This window comes from Sinocyclocheilus rhinocerous, unplaced genomic scaffold (assembly GCF_001515625.1).
Source record: "Sinocyclocheilus rhinocerous isolate Xijiao unplaced genomic scaffold, SAMN03320098_v1.1 scaffold538, whole genome shotgun sequence".
In the NCBI taxonomy this organism is placed as follows: domain Eukaryota; kingdom Metazoa; phylum Chordata; class Actinopteri; order Cypriniformes; family Cyprinidae; genus Sinocyclocheilus; species Sinocyclocheilus rhinocerous.
The window spans coordinates 148,611-171,787 of record NW_015650838.1 but is presented as its reverse complement, the minus strand read 5'-3'; the positions used below and the strand labels follow the sequence as shown (position 1 = coordinate 171,787).

The following is a 23,177-nucleotide window of genomic DNA, read 5'->3' as shown; positions in this document are numbered from 1 at the left end:
TTTTTTGTTTCTTGCATTGTAGAAAAGGATTTTAAGCTTAAGCTAATATTTAGCATTTAAAGTGTTAGTGTGTTTAATTTATTTAGCAAGCATGTTTACTAAGATGAAAACGTGTATGCTCATGTAAACATTACCAACTGGCCTATTTATATTTTTGGTGCATGTTGGCAGCTTATTCGGTGTGGTGTTATTCATGTTGGCTAATTTTTTGACATAAGAAAAGTCTGATGATTTCCATATGTCATGTATGCCAACATGATTTTGTTGCATTGTCTGGTTTCTATGTTGAGATTATTTTATTTTTTCAATAGATTTCAGCATTTTGTTGTTCAGGTAAACACACTCATTATTGTACCTCCAGTTACTGCATTTGAAGAAGAGCTTCTTAAGATTTTAATAAATTTTAATATCATAGTTTTATGCATCCAGGTATTTTTGCCTATTGTTTCATTATTTTCTGACATAATACTCATTTGATATAGTGCTTGTCACATATTACAAGAAAGTAGGCATATTCATATGAAGGGTTCATCTTTTTAAATCTCTCTATAATTCTCTTTATACAACAGTTCCTGGAATTTGGTCATAATATATTGACGACCTAGACTCCTAACATTTATGGAAAGGTGTGATTCCCCAGTCTGTTTCTGTAATGACTATGTATGCAGACAGTATCTCATAACCCTCATAACACAGCACCCCTTCTATGGTTTGAATATCATCAAGGTCAGAGTGAGCTCACATTAAAGATTCATGAGGGGTTTTACTACTCTCATTTGGTTGTTTTTTGCCATCCTCTCACTCTCTCACTATCCCCAGATTTGGACCCCCTCCCTTCACCTTTTCCCTTTCTCTTGCTTCTCTTTCACACTCACTACGATATCTTTCTTTTGCATCTCTTTATAGCTTTTAGTCCCAGCTGGTGCAAGTGACTCTGGTGTCTCTGCATCTAGCAACCAATCCCAAATCAACACACACACCACAATGATGCATGTGCTTCTTACCTCGGCCCCCAGCACGTACCCCAGTTCCCTATTGCTTGAAGAATAGTGTAACCCTTGATAGCAGGGCAATGTGATAACAGAGAGTGATTGCAGGTGGATGCTGGATTAGTAAAGGAGAGCGAGACTGTATGAGTAAGCGCGAGCGAGAGAAAGCGAGAGAGGAGGGGGAAATGGGAGGTGCTGTATCAGCCAGGCTGAGCCAGGACACAGTAGCCGCACAAGCAGCGAGCTGAGCTGAGGGATCTATTGTTCCTCTAGCTTTTTTATTTTTTCTGCTCCACTCAGACCTCATTCTTCTCCACTGACACAGAGAACACAGTGAAGAAGAAATAAAAGGAGGGAAAATAGAGGAGTAAGTGGAGAAAGATAGAGACAAGTGGATTACCCTTTCCTGGAGGAACCGCGTACAGAAGAGTGAGAGGGACAATAGCAGGCACACTTTCCCCTGTGCCGCATCTTCTCGTGCATACATCTCCTGCTGAGTGTGTGTGTATCGTGCGGGTCTGTTTGGCCAGACTTGATCCGTGTGGATCTATCTGGCCGTGCTGAAGCCATGGGGCTGGCCAGCAGGGCAGCAGGAAGAGGGGGCACTTCAGCATGGGCTCTTGCCACCCTCTTCAGAGTAGCTCTGCTCTTTTTTGGGCTATGGGATGTCCAGACGCAAACAGTCGCCAACACAAAATCCACCTACATCTGGCAAACAGGTATGGCTGTTTTATCTAAGCACAAGTATATACTGAAAATCTTAAATGTTGGTTGGTTTTTCGAGTGTGTTCTGTTGTGCTCAGAGACAGGCTTATGATGATAAATTGATGCTGACTTCATGCCAGAGTCAAAATTAGATTGTCCCAGTGAAAGTACATTCATCGGAGGTTACTTTTAATAGGCTATGGTATAATTCATTATGCATTTAGGGTAAAGACATTTTATAAATAAGTCCCGGCACTTAGTTTTTGTCAAAGCAGTGAGAATATTCTAGGATATGCTGTTGCTAAAGAGTGCTTGATATTTTCAGAATGTGTGGGGTGGTCTTCGATTCACTGGTAACCCACCAAACTTTTATGAGATGTGTAACCCCCATAGTACATTCTGCAAAATAAGAGACATGGTTGATTCTCTAAAGGAAGCATGAACTTGATTTAGGTTGATTGTGCAATAATTAAGCACATGGATATTCATGCAACGACCGTGAATAAGTAGTGAGCTTTCCAAAAGCAGCATGGTCAAAACAACTAGTGTGATGCCTTGAGAATACCTTGCCTACAAGGTTTTGTAGGTGAATATTGGAGATGTCTGAATTACCTGCAGAGTCATGCTCTGGTTAAGATAAGTGTTTGGTGGAATGTAAAGCAGGAGTCTTTTTCTCAGTGTTGTTAGTGAGTTATTTGGTTTTGTGGTAGTATCGGGATGCAGATTTGTCGTGTATGGGACATCACCGGCAGTGGAAGTGGGGGGTTGGAATAGGCTGAAGGGGGTGAATCTGTTTCGGGTACTTGTTGGGATGGGGAGGGGTAGGATGGGATGCTGAAATAGTTCCCCTGGACTGGCCACAAATCGATGGGTCATTTGGCCAGGATCTCAGGCGAAAATGGATGGAGAATCTGTGGATCAATGAAGAGGGTGCAGCGGGGCCACTGGTGTCCTGCTGGAGTTGATCAATGCACAGCTTCACGGCTAGACAGAATTTAGATCCTGCAGGATCAATGGTGAATTCTGAACTCTCTGGTCTAACTCAGAAGGAGCCTGATCAATGTGTGGGGTGCAAATCTGGAAAACAAGGTGTTTAATAGATCCATGGATCCAAGAAGTGGGTTTAGATTATTTTAAGAGCACACTATAAAACATCTGATGTTTATGTGACAACTCTAATAATGTGAGGGTTCAAGGAGAGGTGGTAAATTTTAATGCTGTTCTGTCTGGCAAAGTGAATGTTACTTTTATTCTAGTATATCTTTACGTTGTTCTTCTTGTCTTCTTCTTGTAGTGTTGTAGTGGTACTGGAAATATCATGGTAGTGCGGTGCAGTATCCTGCCCCCACTACTGTGACTGAGTGCAGGAGATTAAACATGGGGTGAGGGAGGACAAGCAGATTGGCTGGAGCAAGTTAACCTACATACACCAGAACTTCGCTTTTGCATTTCCCATAAATACACATATAGTAAGTCCTAAAACTGAACAAGTGTTTGGTAAGTGCTTGACCTCAAAATCCCATGCAATGCCATTTAAGCAAACCTCAAGCTTTCATGGGAAACATCCATCTCCTTCTGTTGTTGTTGTTGTTTTTTCTTCCTCCATAGATTTCCAATACTTCACTCAGTTTTTTTAGTGTTTTGATATGTAGGAACAAGGGGTCAAAGCGGGAAGAGACTTGTGCGACAGCGTTAACCTGTCTGCAGGGCTCATATGGGACCAAATCCATGTTTTGATGAGAACACAATAACTTTTGTGGCTATGACAATTGGCCCTGGCAGTGTGCATCAGTACAGAGGCTGATGTTCACCAGTCAGCAGAGAGTTTATTGTTGGAAAAACATTCCCTGTTGTTCCCCTCTGGTGGCCCTACACGGAGAAGGGTGTCAGAAGCCTGGATTTGTTCTGTGGCAGCACTTTTGACACTTTTATCACTATGCAAAACATACTTTCATATTTAATCAGATATAATACATTTTTAATCTTTTGAGATATGTACCATGACAACACACTGTAGCTTTCAGTTCTCAAAACTACCTACTCAGTTTTATTGAAACTAGGATACAAAATTACTTTGTTCTTCAGACAAATCAATACATCAACACCAAATATGGCCAACATGTTTACATATCAATAACCAGTTGGGTTGCCAGAAGGATACTCATTTCGCATTCAAAGGGGGGTATTTCTGAAAGGCACAGCAGCAAGAAACTCTTTCATTTTAGACTCTAAGAGTGGATGGAAACCTGCTGTCAATCATCTATAATTAATTTCAGTCCTGAAGGATTTGACAGTGCAGTTTGTTTTTACATGTCCCTGTTTTCAGGGCTGTGAGGCTGTATTTGAAGACTCTAGGGAAGTGTCTGGCCCCGTTTATTGCCTTTTATCTTCCAATTTTACACTGTAAACAGTACCCCTTTTTAACACCATTGCTGTGAAGGCCATATTGGGACCATGACTTCATTTTGTAGATTTTATTGCAAACAAGTCTCGGGTTTTGATGCTGCTTTGTATTGCTTTCACCTCCAGGGGTTTACCTCTGTATGACTGTCACTCTCCGGGGCCTCTATATGGGCCATTCCCTGCCCTACAGCTGTCTGAAATAGTACATACACACTGATCTTAATCGACAGGGCTGAACTCTCTCCCCGGTCAGCATTGTGCCTAGTGGTGGCGTACATGTGGGAGGAAGCTATTGAGTCTGGCAGGACCCTTCCCCCATTCACCCCACCCATGCTGTCCAGCAGATGAGATGCCTTTTATTCCCTCTGAATGTGTGAATCTGCCTTTACTGCCCCATTCACTAACGTCCACCCTTCTGTTTCCTTCTATCAGCAACGTTCACCTTCTCCTTCAGCATTCTTTTCTTTAGGTCAACCTTTGACCCTGTGGTTAAAGAGGTCTTGGAAGGGCATGTCACTGCAGGAGAACATGGGGTATCTATCGGTGGCAGGAGGCCACGTGTCAAGCGGTTAATTTGAACATTTTCACTCAGCCAGACTTTAATACCAAAGACGCCACCTGAGGACTGAGCAGCAAGACTCTCTTTAGGCCCCAGGATCCAGGGGAAAATGCATCCATGTGCATCTCGGCTTTCTCAGTGTCCTCTGATATGGCTAATCATGGGGAAAAACAGAGAAGGAAAACATATGGAAGTGCACAAACATTCCCTAGGCAATCAAGCTGTAATTATGCCCAGCCATCAGCCTGAATTTTGTGTGCCGAGTTAGACGCAACCATTATAAGGAGGGATGAAATTGAGTTTTCTTTCAGATTCATCAAGTGCCAAATTGCTGCTGCTTGTCTGAGTACTTTACTTGAGTACGGTCCAGCTGCTCACAACAACCTGCCTGACAAGTGCCGCCCACCCGGAATGGTCCGCCTCACACAAGAGCCTTGTCACTTGGCTGTTTTAGCTGTCATGGTTTTTGTCATCATTTTCCACGCTTCTCTTCTTTAATTGTGCGTATCAGTTTTGCACTAGGTCATCTCCTCCTGCTGCCGTTTGTTGCTTTAGGTTAGCATCTGTGTGCTCCCTTACTCTTTTCTTCTTCTTTCGTCCTGGAGAGCGTTCTTCTTTCGTCCTGGAGAGCGAGGGGGGAATCCTGGGGAATCCTGATGAGTGCCCGCCAAAAGATGACAAAAGACAGACTGACAGTGTGATTTGTTCCACTTGCCCCCTTCTCTCTTTCCCTTTTCTTTTGCTCACACATGCACGCTTGCACCTCATTAGTTTGCTAAGAATGGATTGCCGCCTGCCTGTGCTTGGGGGAGCAGTTGTAATTACCTGGGTGTGTGGCGCAAACCCTTTTGTCATATCTAAAGGCAGCTTTCTGACAGAAGATGCTGAGAAGGCAGCTTCTGTTTTTTTTCCCACTGACAAATTTATGTTCCTCAGACATTGCACATATTTAGATAGTCCGTAACACCAAATAAACTGATGATGATTTCGAAAATTAATTCAAGAACTGCCCTTTGATTTCAGACTTAGTCAGATAAGCTTGTAACTGATGACAGTACTAAACACATTAGTGGAATAGCACAATGTGCTCCTGATGCCTTTCTTCTCTTTCATTCACTATAGCTCACGTTCCTGCAGTAGGCCGCTTAGCTTTCCTGAAACGTGCAAAGGGATTGCACTCATTGTGCTAAACCGCTTTAAATTAACACCTGAGTCATACACTTCCTGTCCAATGCCACCTATAGAAGACCTTTCTACGAATAATTTACGAATAATTTTACGAAAAGATCTGATTTGTGTCTTTGTTCTCCCACCCATATACACATACCTAATACACACTTGCACTAGGAAAATGTATATTTCCTATTGAGGAATGTTGTGTTTGAGATAGAAGTTACAGTGATTATGTCACTTGCTCGCTTTCTCATCCCGTACTTTTTTTTCTATCTGTTATGTCTTAGACACACACTTGAGTGCCAAGCTTGTCTCTGAGGGGCTGAGCTGAGCAGTGGCATACTTTATTGCATAGCGACTTTTCTGATGAAGATATAAATAGCAGACAGGTTGAGCCATGCAGCAGCTGAGCTCCAGCTCTAGATCCATGCTACAGCCGCTAATAGGAGAAAACCTGGTGGTGGTGGGAGTGAAAGATGGAGAATAAACAAGAACAAAAGACTGTTTGTCATCTTAGTTGATTCTTTGGTGGTGCGCTAAATTTTCACAGCGCGCTTGGATAAATGCATTTGAGCTGATGATCGCTGCCTCGCACACAATGAAACACCTGCAGCTTTTGGCATGGGTGGCACAAGTTGGCAATGAAGCAGAAACTAAATAATGCCTCTCTGATAGGTAACCTCAAGGTTTATTCTGATTTTAATTATAGTGGCAGACAAAAAATCATTATGGATGAATGAGAATTTCTTCATTAACAATCCTCACACACCCAGTTACAATGAATTAACACACACACACACACACACACACACACACACAACATATAGGCCTAACTCGTTAATTTCAAGTTTGTTTGGTATGTTTCGTCTGTTTTTATTGTAGCCTACTGCACTTTGGTCTACAATGTAGTGCACTTTGGACTCTTCAAAGAAGATTCAGTCCAAACAACATTGGACCCCATTGACTTTCATTGTATTTTTCAAAATACCTTCTTTAGAAGAAAGAAAGCCCTACAGAGGTTTGTAATGCCATCAGGGTGAGTAAATAATGACAGAACTGTAATTTTTCATTCCTTTAATGGTCAAGTCCTTCAGTATCAAGAGGGAGCCAAAGTATTTTTCTGGCTCGTAATCTTTGAAATAGCCTTCCTGATGGGATTTCCCTGTTTCTGTCAAGACAGAAGACTCATCCATTTATCCTGGTATACATCTATCATTGTCAGGCTGTTTATTTATTCAGTTGGTAGTGTTATTTAGGGATTTGTGTTTTAAATTTGTGGTGTTTGCTAAGGCAAGCTTTGCTCTTTTATGGGGATATGAAAAGAACAGAGCCCTAATCCTCAGCATTAAGCTTTGGCACAATATTCCCACTCACACTGTTTGTGCTCCAGACAATGATTCAATTCAATTCAAGTTTATTTGTATAGCACTTTTCATGATACACATCTTTGCAAAGCAACTTTACAGCAAATTAAGTTTCTACAGTATTTAGTGGTAGCTTATCAGTGGTGACCGTCAGTTAATGCACATATGGCAGAAATGTGTGGAAAAATCAATTAAAGATGTATTCAAACAGACGATGAACACTATTAACAGCAATTATTATATGATGCAATCAAACCTATAGCAAAATGTGGTAGTTCTGTATGTTGTTTCAGGGTTGGCATCATCTGAGGTCCTCTGAGGGGTTGGCATCATCTCTTCTCAGGTGTTCTGGATCCAGACTGAAGTAACTAGGATTTACACAAGCTTTCTTGTCTGTCTAATCAGCTAACCATAATCTGACTTGACCTTTTAGCATCCATTAAGTGTCAAGATCGAATGCCAAGTTATAGGAAGTGCCAAATCGGTAAAGTATCAAGCTAGCTAACTATGAAAATTGTGAGTATTACAGAACTGTATCCATCTCAAAAGACTTCTCTCTGTGTGTGAGCATTTATTTTACCACAATTCAAGGTGTGCATTATTTCCCCCTTTGGCTTCACCCTTAATCAAGGCATTATAATTTCAAAAAGAAGAAGGAAAAAATATATCAAATGCAAGAAACATTAGCTGAAGCAGCAGTGTGTTGATGTTGAAAGGTTTGCATCTCTCCACTCCAGTGGCAACTTGTCAAGTATCTACTTATTCTGCCACCCACTCAGCACCTTTTATTTTCACATCCACACACTTCCATTCTTATTTTCACCTCTTTTATGCTTAACATGCAAATGTGTCATTTATAGTGGACATGGGTGGGACGTGTCTCCATCACTTTTTATCAAGACAGATTTTGTCCACAATACTTTATGAAATAGTTTGCAACAGTGATATCTAACACAGAAAAAACATCTCCATTTGTAGAGCTGGAGTTAATGTTATTGTGTGTTGTCAGTTGTGATTTGGCGCTGAATTTTAAGTTTTTAATATTTTGCAGAGTTGTTGATGCGGTTGTCATCAGCAGCAGAAAGGGAAAGTGTTCTTATTTTTTTTTATTTCTGTATTTATTTATTTATTTTTTCCTGTAGACACATACCCATTCCACTCTAATCACAAGCTAATCAATGCATGTCTCCAACAAAATTCTGGGGTTGAAATTTGGGCAGTGCTTACAGGTGAATCTCTGCCAGAATTCTGTGAAATCTACAAACAAAAAATCTATTTTTCATATCAATTTTTTTTCCCCCTGATGTTTTAATAACCTAGTTGAGATACTTTTGTTTGCTCTTCTTTTGGGAGCTTAAAATAGATCATTTTCTGGGAAATAAAAGTGAGAACACAAACATTGGTGAAAAGGGAGAGAACATTTTATCCATGTAATTTTTCATGGCCAGGTCTGCAGGGCTTACTGTAAGTGAGTTACCAGGGACCCTCAATTCATCATAGTTACGCCACACACTCAGTCATACTCCCTGATGGAACTGCCCCCAGACTTCCGTTTTCCCACAATGCATCATTACACAGTGCCTACCTTCTTTGCTTCATTGCTTGTTTTGTATTCAGGGGCTGAAAGTGTCCTGAAAGTGAAACTCTCTAATGTAAATTTATGTAAAATGATTGTATGAGACCATCAGCTTGAAACAAAATACAACCTGAGGATCTTGGGAGAGCCTCACGTGACAGTATTGCAAGTGTTCAGAATACTTCACTGAGAATGATAGTGCTTCAGTCACATGTACTATGCAAACTCCTCCATATAATGCAGTCAGTATGTGAGTGGTTATGAGAGATGAATGTGTATTGACAAGTAAATTTGGTGGAAAATTGGGGGGAAATGTCTGTTATTGTTTCAGAATGGTTCAATTATTGGGATTTCACAGTAATCCAACCAACTCCTAATCTTTATGCCAATGCTTTCACACATATATGCACACTGTGCCTTATGTAGTTTAAATTGCATTTTAAATATAATGTTAAGTCTCTAAAGAATTACATTAAGATAAAATATCTAAAGTGCATGCGATGAAGAAAAATAGTCTGTGTGACAGAGAAAAAGACTGTTTACAATAATCTAAATGGCAAGGCTTTAGACTACGTCTGGCATTACTCATGTGTGGATGCTCGATGGTTTATAGATGAGGTTATTCAAAAACATTATTTAGAGCATCCTAAGAAGATTTGTAAATTATAGCCTATTAAACTACGCCATAATGTATACTGTGTTTGTATTGCAAGACACTACACCTTTAATAATACTGAAAATGGTCATGTCTATACAGGGTTGAGTATGTGTAATTTATCATTTTCCCATAGGCACACATCGATGTTTCCATAATATTCTCATAATCTTGTTATGCAGTATTGTTTATGATGCTATTTGCGATTGTTTGCTATGTCCAATGCCTCATCCACAGCTGTGGCAGCACACAGAGCAGCCCATGGATGATTCATGACTCACAATTGTCCTGTTAAATATGCTTTACTGGAGAGTTTTCCACTCACAACATGGAGTAGTTGTACATCAGATCATTTTTATAGTGCTTCTAAAGCATCTACCAGCAAAAAAAGCTTTTTATAGCTAATATTGGAGGTTTTAGTTTTGGTTCCTACTGTTAACTAATTGCACAGTCCAATCCATCCTGTCAGGCACATAGCAGGGCACATTTCTCCAGTGTGCCAGCTCGTAAATTTAATTTGTGACATTGACATCAAATGTGGTGTGCCATATTTGAATTCACACAAGCTTGCATGCTGGAGAAAGGTGCCCTGCTACATCCCTGACATGCTAGTCAACACATTTCTCCAGTGAACATCAAATCTCTGCATATTGCGGTTGAAGATGCTTTTGTATTTCACAACATTCAAATTGCTACACAGCAGCAATGTTTTGATGGTGAAATGCAAAGGGTGCCGCGACAAAAAAAAGGTTGGGAAACACTGGTCTAAACCACGATTTTGCTAATAACTCAGTTAAATGTGTAGCCAGTGCCTTTGTATGGCAGTGCCATGCTCCTTCTCCATCTGTCTCATTCATTCCCTTCTTTTTTGCTGTCCTCTGCAGACATCTGCCTTTCCACTTCATTTCCCCACCAGTCCTTCTGCAGTCACCCTCTATTCCAGATTGGATGTTGTTTTGCTGCAGATGCTGTCTGGAAAAGTTTCCAAGAAACTACTGAACTGAGACGTGTTTCTGTGTCAGTTGTCAATGAGGCGATGGAACAGGTTTAATGAAATCTGATGTTATGTTCTGACAACACTCGTCTCAATAGGGAAATGCAGGGCATATGTATACGAATTGAGGTTGATGTCCCTCTACCAAGGTTATTCAGCCCAGCCATTCATTCCTGGAAACCGATGTGAAGTTTTAAGGCCTAGTTGATTGTTTACGGTCAGGACTGGTAAATGAAGTTACCATGGTCTGTACAGTGCCTTGATCTTTAAATTGCTGTAGTTTATTATCTGTTGAATGTCCAGGCAAACATGACAGATGCAATTGTTTTGCATTACTTTCTTTCATGCTCTTTGAACAAAAAGGCAATCAGGTGTCGCTTTGACTTTGCGTTTTTTCACAAACCAGTCGGTGAGTTTAATCACTATACACACTAAAATGTCAGACATTTGTTGTCATTGAATTGCATTTGCTGAGTGAATTTCGTTATCAAGCTCTTTTTCCCGAAAGTATAATCAGTCATGGCCCGCAGCAGGTTGGCTTCAGTCCATTCAGGAGCTTGATTGCTCAACTGTGTGTTGTTGAGCTCTATCCACATCTCCACATTTCCTCAAGAGCAGCACTGATGCATTTCTTTCAAGTAGGGATAACTGCAGGCTGGAACAGTAGGCGTGGCGAAAGATTAGGGCGCGCTACTCAAGAGCAGCACTGGATGAGTCTCTCCAGATCTGATCATCAGCATTCAGGAAGTGTTTGTGTGTGATAGATGCAAGTCACACTATGTAGTGCCCTTTGCCAGTAGCCCTGACAGTTTTGAAGGTTGTAATGAGGCACAGGATGACTGAAATGTTGAGGTGATTCATGTATATGATGGAGAGTTACACATTCATGTGCTGGCTGGATGTTATTTTACATCCACGTACCTTCATATTTTAACTAATATGAAGGTACGATTTTTATAAAAAGTGATCTACAATTTCTTTAATTCATGGACATTATATTTTTTGCAGTGTCATGAGCAGGGCTGTTTAGTATATACCGGAATAGATGTGTCATAAAAAGACAAATTTACGTAGACTGCTGGAATCATTGAATTATTAGGGACCGAGCACCGATGGTGCGATGACCCTGTTAGAATTGCTCTGTTTCTTCTTCTTCTTCTTCTTCTTCTTCTTCTTCTTCAAAATGAATCACATTTTTGAGTGCCTAAACATTCTCGAAAACTCATGAAACTTTGATCACGCATGTTAGGGTTAGGGGTTAGTTTCTGTTGTAGCATTCACTTTTCGGCAAGCCACCTTTTGCCACGCCAATTACTCCTACCTGCAGCAACCACTGTCTCATTGCTTTTGACACCGCCCTGCCACAAAGGCAAAACATGGTAACTGGGAACTCACTGGAACTGAGAAAATGGCTTATTTTAATAGATTTTATATGGAATTTTAACACATTTTCAATTAATCTGAGCAAAATAAAGAGAAACTGGTTTGTCACAGGACTGATTATAGTCTAAACCAGTGTTTCCCAACCGGGGTGCCGTCTGTCGAGAGCAGATCTGATCATCAGCATTCAGGAAGTGTTTGTGTGTGATAGATGCAAGTCACACTACGTAGTGCCCTTTGCCAGTAGCCCTGACAGTTTTGAAGGTTGTAATGAGGCACAGGATGACTGAAATGTTGAGGTGATTCATGTATATGATGGAGAGTTACACATTCATGTGCTGGCTGGATGTTATTTTACATCCACGTACCTTCATATTTTAACTAATATGAAGGTACGATTTTTATAAAAAGTGATCTACAATTTCTTTAATTCATGGACATTATATTTTTTGCAGTGTCATGAGCAGGGCTGTTTAGTATATACCGGAATAGATGTGTCATAAAAAGACAAATTTACGTAGACTGCTGGAATCATTGAATTATTAGGGACCGAGCACCGATGGTGCGATGACCCTGTTAGAATTGCTCTGTTTCTTCTTCTTCTTCTTCTTCTTCTTCAAAATGAATCACATTTTTGAGTGCCTAAACATTCTCGAAAACTCATGAAACTTTGATCACGCATCAGAAGTGGTGAAAATTTACGTCTGATATGGGTTTCAGAAGTGGGTGTGGGAAAATGGCTCGATAGCGCCACCTATGCACTTTCAACGAAGTGCCCCTCAAGCATTGTATTTTAATGAACTCCACCTAGAGACTTAATCAGATCAACACCAAATCTGGTCAGTGTAATCTAAATCCCTTTGTGATGTTACATTGCAAAACATTTAACATCAGGAGGTGGAGGTGGCTCCGGGTGTGAGGGCCCTTTCAATGCTGCTTGCAGCTTTAATTAAATTTAAGTTTCAAACTTTTATCTGTGATGAAATAAACAAAATAAATATGCACACCTCAAATACTGGCTAATACTGTACAGTAAAAAGTAAGCACTCTTCATGCACTGTCATCACTGTAATATTTCACTCTAACAAATACCTGAAACATTTAGCCTATATGATGAAAAAATAGTTGAGATTTAATGTTATAATGCTATATTATTATTGCTATTAAACTATACGTTTACTATAAGTATAACTATAAGTATTTATTTCATTATTTTTATCTTCATATGGTAACACGCATATTACTAGCATATTGGCATGCAAGCATATTACTTGCATATTGGCAACTTATAAAGCACATATTATACATTACCATATTCTACATCCTTAAACTTACCCAAAACCTAAACTTAACGACTACCTTACTAACTATTAATAAGCAGTAATTAGGAGTTTACTGAGGCAAAAGTTGTAGTTAATAGTTAAAATAAAGTGTGACCATACATTTATCTTTATATTTATTTACTTATTTGCACATTTGTAGTTGCTCCTCATGTCATGCACTGCATTTTGCAAAAAATAAATAAATAAATAAACCGTAAAAAAAATGGAAGCACTTTGAAACAAGAATGAGGTCAGAAAGTCATGGACACACTTGTTGAAAAAGAACATTTTGGTGTAATACGGATGGTTAAATTCACAGTGATGGGGATTGTAACGCTATTTCAGTCAGAGCCTTTCACGACAGAACATGGACAAAATAATAAAGAAGCTTGTTATAAATGTTTTGTACATAGAGGGAAATCAGCAGAGAGAAGTGGACCGCGCTCACTAAACACCCATCATCCAGTGTGGCGGGAGAGTTGGTGCGTGAATGATGAAGTGTTCGTCACTCTCATTACAGTGGGACACAATAACACAGCCCTTCCTTTCGCCTTCGGTTCTCTCCATGCCACCAACTACAATTCCAGCTGTCCTTCATTTTAATGGAACAGCACGGACAGCCCAAGAAAAATGAAGTCTACATACTACATCAGATCTCTCATTGTCAGAGAAGCCCATGGAGAATCTAAAGCCAATTTTAAAGGAAGAAAAAAATCTAACTAACATGAAACAAACAAGTAAACAACCGTAGCTCAATCAACCGTCCATTTCTTTCCTTTGAAGTGCAGCCTCATTAAAAAGGGAAATAAGCGAAAAGAACCATGAGAAAACTGCAGCATCAGCAGAACTCAGCAGGCAGAGAGAAGGTGATCCCTGTTTCCACCACATTCACCATCCCATAGTTTGACTGGAACAGCAGGTGCCCTGTTATCGATGCAGTTTGGAATTTCCTTTTTATGTGTGAGTGTGTAGGGGAGAATCTGTGTTGGAATGGTCTTTGTGAGAAGTATCTTTGGATCTTTCTTTTGATGAATGACAGTCTATTCTGTGCAACTCAAACAAGATAGGATTCCTTTGAAGTCAAGCTCTTCCATACATTGACCAACACTGAATTGTTTATTTATTTATTGTTTTAAACTTATTTATTTATTTATTTTTTATGTTGGGGTCACATTTGTTGAAATTTTGACCAGTAGATAGACTGTTTTTGTTTTGTCTGATGATGATAATAATAATAATAATAATAATTCAATTATTTATTATTTTAGTAGTAGTAGTAGTAGTATAATGATCAAAATAGTAATATTTATATTATTCTAGAAATAGTTTTATTATTGACAATAATAATAAGAATTAAAATAATTATAAATCTGTATTACTTTGTTTTCAAACAAAGAATTGAATTTTACCATCGCAATTTATCAAGAAATTATACATTACATACATTTTATTAAAATGTATAAAGACATTCTTTTTGCGTTCTTGAAAATAGTATACTTTTGATTTAGAAAAGATAATTTCTCAATGATGCAGGGATGTTTAAAAAAACATTATAGAAAATAGAGTCATTATAAATCCTTAATATAATGAATTTGAATGATCAAAATAGTTGTTTGTGTGTGTGTGTGGTCTTTTTTGCATTTTCCAAGTTACATTAATAAAGCTTGTTATACCTTTTGTATAATAAATGATGTTAAATTCATATAATTTTTATACTATATATTAATTATAAGAAATTATTTGGCACCAATATATATTGTGCATCCCCACTGTCAATGATAACAGGGCATTGTTTTTTGTGTGTGTGTGTGTGTTATGTGTAGGTATATTAAAATCTGTTGATAATTGCATTTCTTTGTTCCTTACTCAGCCATTCTTTTCTTCCCCTCTCCTTGTCTAATTTTAAAGCTGCAGTCCGTAACTTTTTTGTGTTCAAAATTTACAAAATGTATATAATAAGCGAGTACACAATCCATTTTCCAAACCGTGTTTTTGGATTGTCCTGAATCACTACGGTACACCTATAATAAGGGTGTAATACGGATGGTTAAATTCACAGTGATGGGGATTGTAACGCTATTTCAGTCAGAGCCTTTCACGACAGAACATGGACAAAATAATAAAGAAGCTTGTTATAAATGTTTTGTACATAGAGGGAAATCAGCAGAGAGAAGTGGACCGCGCTCACTAAACACCCATCATCCAGTGTGGCGGGAGAGTTGGTGCGTGAATGATGAAGTGTTCGTCACTCTCATTACAGTGGGACACAATAACACAGCCCTTCTTTTCTCCTTCGGTTCTCTCCATGCCACCAACTACAATTCCAGCTGTCCTTCATTTTAATGGAACAGCACGGACAGCCCAAGAAAAATGAAGTCTACATACTACATCAGATCTCTCATTGTCAGAGAAGCCCATGGAGAATCTAAAGCCAATTTTAAAGGAAGAAAAAAATCTAACTAACATGAAACAAACAAGTAAACAACCGTAGCTCAATCAACCGTCCATTTCTTTCCTTTGAAGTGCAGCCTCATTAAAAAGGGAAATAAGCGAAAAGAACCATGAGAAAACTGCAGCATCAGCAGAACTCAGCAGGCAGAGAGAAGGTGATCCCTGTTTCCACCACATTCACCATCCCATAGTTTGACTGGAACAGCAGGTGCCCTGTTATCGATGCAGTTTGGAATTTCCTTTTTATGTGTGAGTGTGTAGGGGAGAATCTGTGTTGGAATGGTCTTTGTGAGAAGTATCTTTGGATCTTTCTTTTGATGAATGACAGTCTATTCTGTGCAACTCAAACAAGATAGGATTCCTTTGAAGTCAAGCTCTTCCATACATTGACCAACACTGAATTGTTTATTTATTTATTGTTTTAAACTTATTTATTTATTTATTTTTTATGTTGGGGTCACATTTGTTGAAATTTTGACCAGTAGATAGACTGTTTTTGTTTTGTCTGATGATGATAATAATAATAATAATAATAATTCAATTATTTATTATTTTAGTAGTAGTAGTAGTAGTATAATGATCAAAATAGTAATATTTATATTATTCTAGAAATAGTTTTATTATTGACAATAATAATAAGAATTAAAATAATTATAAATCTGTATTACTTTGTTTTCAAACAAAGAATTGAATTTTACCATCGCAATTTATCAAGAAATTATACATTACATACATTTTATTAAAATGTATAAAGACATTCTTTTTGCGTTCTTGAAAATAGTATACTTTTGATTTAGAAAAGATAATTTCTCAATGATGCAGGGATGTTTAAAAAAACATTATAGAAAATAGAGTCATTATAAATCCTTAATATAATGAATTTGAATGATCAAAATAGTTGTTTGTGTGTGTGTGTGGTCTTTTTTGCATTTTCCAAGTTACATTAATAAAGCTTGTTATACCTTTTGTATAATAAATGATGTTAAATTCATATAATTTTTATACTATATATTAATTATAAGAAATTATTTGGCACCAATATATATTGTGCATCCCCACTGTCAATGATAACAGGGCATTGTTTTTTGTGTGTGTGTGTGTGTTATGTGTAGGTATATTAAAATCTGTTGATAATTGCATTTCTTTGTTCCTTACTCAGCCATTCTTTTCTTCCCCTCTCCTTGTCTAATTTTAAAGCTGCAGTCCGTAACTTTTTTGTGTTCAAAATTTACAAAATGTATATAATAAGCGAGTACACAATCCATTTTCCAAACCGTGTTTTTGGATTGTCCTGAATCACTACGGTACACCTATAATAAGTGTTTATATTTGGACTATTTAGACTGGTTCGGGTAGGTACCGCTGCGGAGTAGCCCAGTACCTGAGTGATTCGCCATAGACATAAACAGAGAGAAGTAGCTCCGGCTACAATGTTCTTCTGCAAGACAAACGCAGTTCTGTTTATTAACCGCTAGAGCGCCAAAAGTTACGGACTGCAGCTTTAAATTATTGTGAATGGTGGGTTTTTGTTTTGTGTGTGTGTTTGTTTATATGAGGTACACAGCTGGCTCTTGAGTAGTGCTCATTATTTCCTGTGTTTTTATTGCTGGCGTACTAAGTACTTCAGATTGACTGTTGAAACACTGCCCAACTTATTGCCCTCCTCTTATCTCCTTCAGATTTCTAACTGAAGTGTCTGATTCATTTGTTGTTGATTGCACTTCTTTAAGCCTGAAAAAGACATTTAACTCTTGTGGTCCAATTAAGCAGCTGCATGAATGGTATCAAAAGCTATTCTTCTGGTTCACTCATAAGTTATATTCTTTTGTGAAGGCGCTATGCTCTTATTTAGTGTGTGGCTTCCCTTATTTTTCCCCTGTACACTGGTTCATCCTCTGCATAGCCATGTGACTTTGCTCTGAGAGGTCAAAGGAAATGTCAGCTGTGTGAGGAAGCCTCTGCTACTCATTTGATTGTATCCTAAAAGGAAACAGTTGTAGAATTGGTTAGCATACAGTTTTTTTGTTTTTCATTGCAGGATATAGTAATATGAATGATTATAACATTAAGATTTTAAACAAATATTAAATAGAGAGTTAGAAAGTATGTGATAAACCTAATAAAAAGGTCATGTGGTCTCCAAATGTAAGTAGGGTATTGGAGGTGGGTGGGTGTGAGCTTGCTGAGGTTGGTTTTAGCTGTCATTCATCTCTAGCTGAAATGAAACCACCAGCTCCCTCACTGAGTCCCAGCCCCCTCTAACCGTGACCATCATCTCTGAGGAGTGATTAATGCATTGTGGGTAATTCTGGTTTGCTTGGATAATTGAGCACAGACCTGGAAGTAGCCAAACAAAATTTAGTGTGGTTTGAGGTTTTGTTAAAACCATCTCTGTTTATGTAAGAATAAAGTGCTTGGTTGTTGTGACTCTTTTGTCATCAAGATTTTAAGTGATGTTTTTTTAGAAATGGTTTTACTCAAAGCTATAGTCAACAGCAAAAATATCTTCCTTTTTAACCTCATTTTTGGACCTTCCAATCCAGTTTCATAATTTCATCCCAGATCTTCAAACTGTGTGATGTTTGCAGAGTGTAGGTTGTTCTTTGCATGTGAGAAGTCGTCTAATTTGAATGTTTTGTTGTGCTCTTACATATGCGGTCTCAGGAGTAATCCAAGTACAGACCCCACAAGTTCCCAGCAGCAATGAAAAAGATATCACTAGAATTGAATTATCACCCAGTTAACACCTTCTGACCATATGCACACAACTCACTATGAGTGCACTCTGAGTGTGTTTCAAACCTCAGAGGAGAGCTGGGATTCAGTCTCTCTCTCCTCTCTTGCTCTCTCTCAGCTCTTTGATCTTGGGATGATGACAGTTGAACATGAGGCTTTTACCATAAATTGCATCCAGCCACAGCAATTCTGACATGTTCATGAGAGTGCACCACCTCCTCTCCATTTCACCAACTCTAGCTGAAGTCAAACATACCCCTGATGAGTGTGCATCATGACTGAAGTGTCTCGAAGAAAATTTAAGTTGTTCTTTTCCAAAAACATCTATCTGACTGTCGTTATTTCTATCATTCTGTCTAAATCAAAAGCCATATAGATATAGGTAGTGTATGCGGATAGATGGTGCCTTACTGATGGTCTTGTGTCTGAATGAGAGACAATCCCTGCATTCATTTTCCAGTGGAAAACTAAGAGTCTTAGTTGTTTCAGCAGCAAAGGGATGGATTAATGCCATTAGTGAAATCTGAAATTAAATGTCTGACAAATGCATACTTTTAGCTATGCATTGTATTGCAGGCTATCCTTAAGCAATTCAATGCCATATAATTGCACCCATTGATGTTAATTAAATAGAAACAGGAACGCAGAATAGCAGTAATTGAGAGAGAGACAAAAACAAGGTGATTATGAGGTCAAAGGAAATGTCAGCTGTGTGAGGAAGCCTCTGCTACTCATTTGATTGTATCCTAAAAGGAAACAGTTGTAGAATTGGTTAGCATACAGTTTTTTTGTTTTTCATTGCAGGATATAGTAATATGAATGATTATAACATTAAGATTTTAAACAAATATTAAATAGAGAGTTAGAAAGTATGTGATAAACCTAATAAAAAGGTCATGTGGTCTCCAAATGTAAGTAGGGTATTGGAGGTGGGTGGGTGTGAGCTTGCTGAGGTTGGTTTTAGCTGTCATTCATCTCTAGCTGAAATGAAACCACCAGCTCCCTCACTGAGTCCCAGCCCCCTCTAACCGTGACCATCATCTCTGAGGAGTGATTAATGCATTGTGGGTAATTCTGGTTTGCTTGGATAATTGAGCACAGACCTGGAAGTAGCCAAACAAAATTTAGTGTGGTTTGAGGTTTTGTTAAAACCATCTCTGTTTATGTAAGAATAAAGTGCTTGGTTGTTGTGACTCTTTTGTCATCAAGATTTTAAGTGATGTTTTTTTAGAAATGGTTTTACTCAAAGCTATAGTCAACAGCAAAAATATCTTCCTTTTTAACCTCATTTTTGGACCTTCCAATCCAGTTTCATAATTTCATCCCAGATCTTCAAACTGTGTGATGTTTGCAGAGTGTAGGTTGTTCTTTGCATGTGAGAAGTCGTCTAATTTGAATGTTTTGTTGTGCTCTTACATATGCGGTCTCAGGAGTAATCCAAGTACAGACCCCACAAGTTCCCAGCAGCAATGAAAAAGATATCACTAGAATTGAATTATCACCCAGTTAACACCTTCTGACCATATGCACACAACTCACTATGAGTGCACTCTGAGTGTGTTTCAAACCTCAGAGGAGAGCTGGGATTCAGTCTCTCTCTCCTCTCTTGCTCTCTCTCAGCTCTTTGATCTTGGGATGATGACAGTTGAACATGAGGCTTTTACCATAAATTGCATCCAGCCACAGCAATTCTGACATGTTCATGAGAGTGCACCACCTCCTCTCCATTTCACCAACTCTAGCTGAAGTCAAACATACCCCTGATGAGTGTGCATCATGACTGAAGTGTCTCGAAGAAAATTTAAGTTGTTCTTTTCCAAAAACATCTATCTGACTGTCGTTATTTCTATCATTCTGTCTAAATCAAAAGCCATATAGATATAGGTAGTGTATGCGGATAGATGGTGCCTTACTGATGGTCTTGTGTCTGAATGAGAGACAATCCCTGCATTCATTTTCCAGTGGAAAACTAAGAGTCTTAGTTGTTTCAGCAGCAAAGGGATGGATTAATGCCATTAGTGAAATCTGAAATTAAATGTCTGACAAATGCATACTTTTAGCTATGCATTGTATTGCAGGCTATCCTTAAGCAATTCAATGCCATATAATTGCACCCATTGATGTTAATTAAATAGAAACAGGAACGCAGAATAGCAGTAATTGAGAGAGAGACAAAAACAAGGTGATTATGAGGCACTCATTTGCATATTAAGGACATGCTATTGTATGTTTTTAAATGCTAGAGAATTCAGAAGTGCATTGTCTGTGAAAGAGGCAACTGTATGTACTGTACTTAATGATTTTTTTTTTTTTGAGATTGTATGCTTCACCAGAGGAGATATTGAAACATGATCTTGACTATTCATTTTGATATTCTTTGTTTTATTGCCCTGTCTGCCACTTCCATTAGGGTCACTGAACCATTGTAACTTGAGGCCGCAGAAGCTATTTCCCTCTTCAGGACATGAAATGACACTCCAGCATTAAATATTAACAGTGGTTATTTTCTGACTGTCACAGTGGCCCCTTTAAAACCAATTTGTCCGAGCATGAGTTTGTCATCGAATCCCGATAGTGTCAAAAAACTCTCGGGCTGAATGCAAAAAAGATGTCTCGGAACCCGCTCTCAGCCAATAATAGAGATAGCAGACCGTCGCTTCATGCATTGTAAGAAGAGATAAGGTAATCAGATGAAAAAAGTATGTGACTTGTCATGCTTGACAGTTTTTACATTATTGCTATTCAAACAGCCCTTTAATAAAAACAGAGTCCATCTTTTAATAGTTGGAGAGAAAATGTCAGGGATTTCTTGCCAGCTATTTATCTCCAGTTCACTGGTTTATTTATTTATTATTATTATTTATTTATTTTATTATTCTTATAGCTTGAAATGTAGTATACTTATTGAATCACGCCAGGCACAATTGGCATCTCAATGTCTGGTTTATTTGAATATTTACAGAAAATACATGGTTTGCTCGCTTTTATTTAAATATTCACTTAGGCGTCCTTCAGAAAAAAAAAATGATGAATGCATCCAAACAAATATTAAGAGGGGTATATAAAAAAACAACAACATGAGGGGCTGGCAGACATCTGGTGCACCATTCTTCCAAAAATGGGTTACTGAACATGAAAAAGTTACAGCATATGAAAGACTCTGGTTGAAAGGAATAGATTTCTGTTAGCAAATAAATATTTGCCTTATATAAAGATATAAGATATACTTAATATTCATGACATTTTATTGAGATCTATCATCACCATCTATTCTATATTATGAAATAAATATTTATTATTATTATTATTATACACTTATACAGATGATACTAATTTTGACTCTTTTCCCCCTTTTAACAATAGTAAAGAACAAATACTACTACTATTACTACTACTACTACTACTGTTGTTGTTATTATTATTAATAAAGGGGGAAAAACATATGAGTGCATAAAAAGAAATACATGTGTTATATTTAAAATAATTTCTAAATAATAGGTGTTTTTATCAAGATGAAGCAAAGATCCATTTCTAAATGCCAAAGCATCCACGTGTAGATAATCATGAGATTGCTCAATCTTGTACTGTTGCATTTATGTGATTACCTTTATTTGAATACAAACACACAGCGTCTCCCTGACATGGCTGCTTCAACACTAACTGCGGTTACTGAAACCTGTTGATTTAAGCGTATACGGATGTCCACTTGCCATCACTGACTGCTAATTTCTTATGTGTCACATCTGCCCTGTTCTTTATATTCATGAACACTTAGATGTTTTTCAGAACCATCAAAACTGCATGTTATTACCCAAATAAAAGGTAGAAAAACAATAAACGCACATAACGCGCAGGGACAAACAGGTGCACACACACTCCCATTTCAACATCACACACACACACACACACAAACACACATGTTTGTCGTTCTATCATGGTGGGTATTTCTATTTATTTCTATCAAATATCCTTTAAGGCAAGCCAGTTCACCTGGCAGACATCACTGTAACTATCCCAGGCAGCTATTTTCCATAAGTACACTGTTTAAATTTTATTTATTTTTTTACAAGAAAATGCAGTCTTTCTATTTTTTTCTTTTTCTTTCTTTTTTGGTAACACTTTATTTTAAGGACCAATTCTCGCTATTAATTAGTTGCTTATTAGCATGCATATTACTAGCATATTGGCTGTTTATTAGTACTTATAAAGCACATATTAATGCCTTATTCTACATGACCATATTTTAGATCCCTTAATCCACCCCGTACCTAAACTTAACAACTTGATAACCATGTTTGACTGCATAATAGTCATTTTATCTGAACATTTTAACTGGACTGGTGATGGTGCTTTTTTGGTCATTCAGTGTTTCTGGAAAAAAAAATTGGGAAAAAAACTAACAAAAATACTGATAATAATGATACGAATTTTACTAAGAACAATATAAAACACACTAAGGATTAATGAGCTGCTGGATTCATGAATATTAATCAGGTTGTGTGCGTTCGCTCAAACTGATTTGCTGAAATAAAATGAGGGACGATAATAGGTGAGCACCAGCTAATGAGATTGCCGTTTGTGCATTAGTTCCGCCCACTACCGGAGAAAGCGGCATTTCTTAAAAGCTGAAGAACTACAAAGGAACGCTGTTATTTTGACAGGAAAATACAACAAAGAATATCGTTTACATGTACCGCGTCAATTCTCTCTCTCTCTCTCTCTCACGCTCTCTCTCTCTGCATGTGTGTGAGAAAGTGACGGCGAGTCGTGCGCTTCACACTAGAGTTTACGGTACGTCAAATACAGGTGCGTTGCAGAGTTGCCAAGTCCGCGTATTATACGCGACTTTGGGCTTCTTTTTTTGTAAATT

The 23,177-nt window shown here is 38.1% G+C and overlaps 1 protein-coding gene across 1 annotated transcript in view; it reads left to right on the top strand.

The window, feature by feature from the left end:
- The first annotated feature begins 1,208 nt into the window (after positions 1–1,208).
- LOC107712624 (thrombospondin type-1 domain-containing protein 7A-like) overlaps positions 1,209–23,177 on the top strand; it is a 122,571-nt gene continuing 100,602 nt past the window's right edge. Inside the window, exon 1 of the mRNA XM_016517945.1 lies at positions 1,209–1,708. Within this exon, the coding sequence (XP_016373431.1) occupies positions 1,558–1,708 (151 nt within the window). The 5' untranslated portion in view covers positions 1,209–1,557. The remainder of the gene's footprint in view (positions 1,709–23,177) is intronic.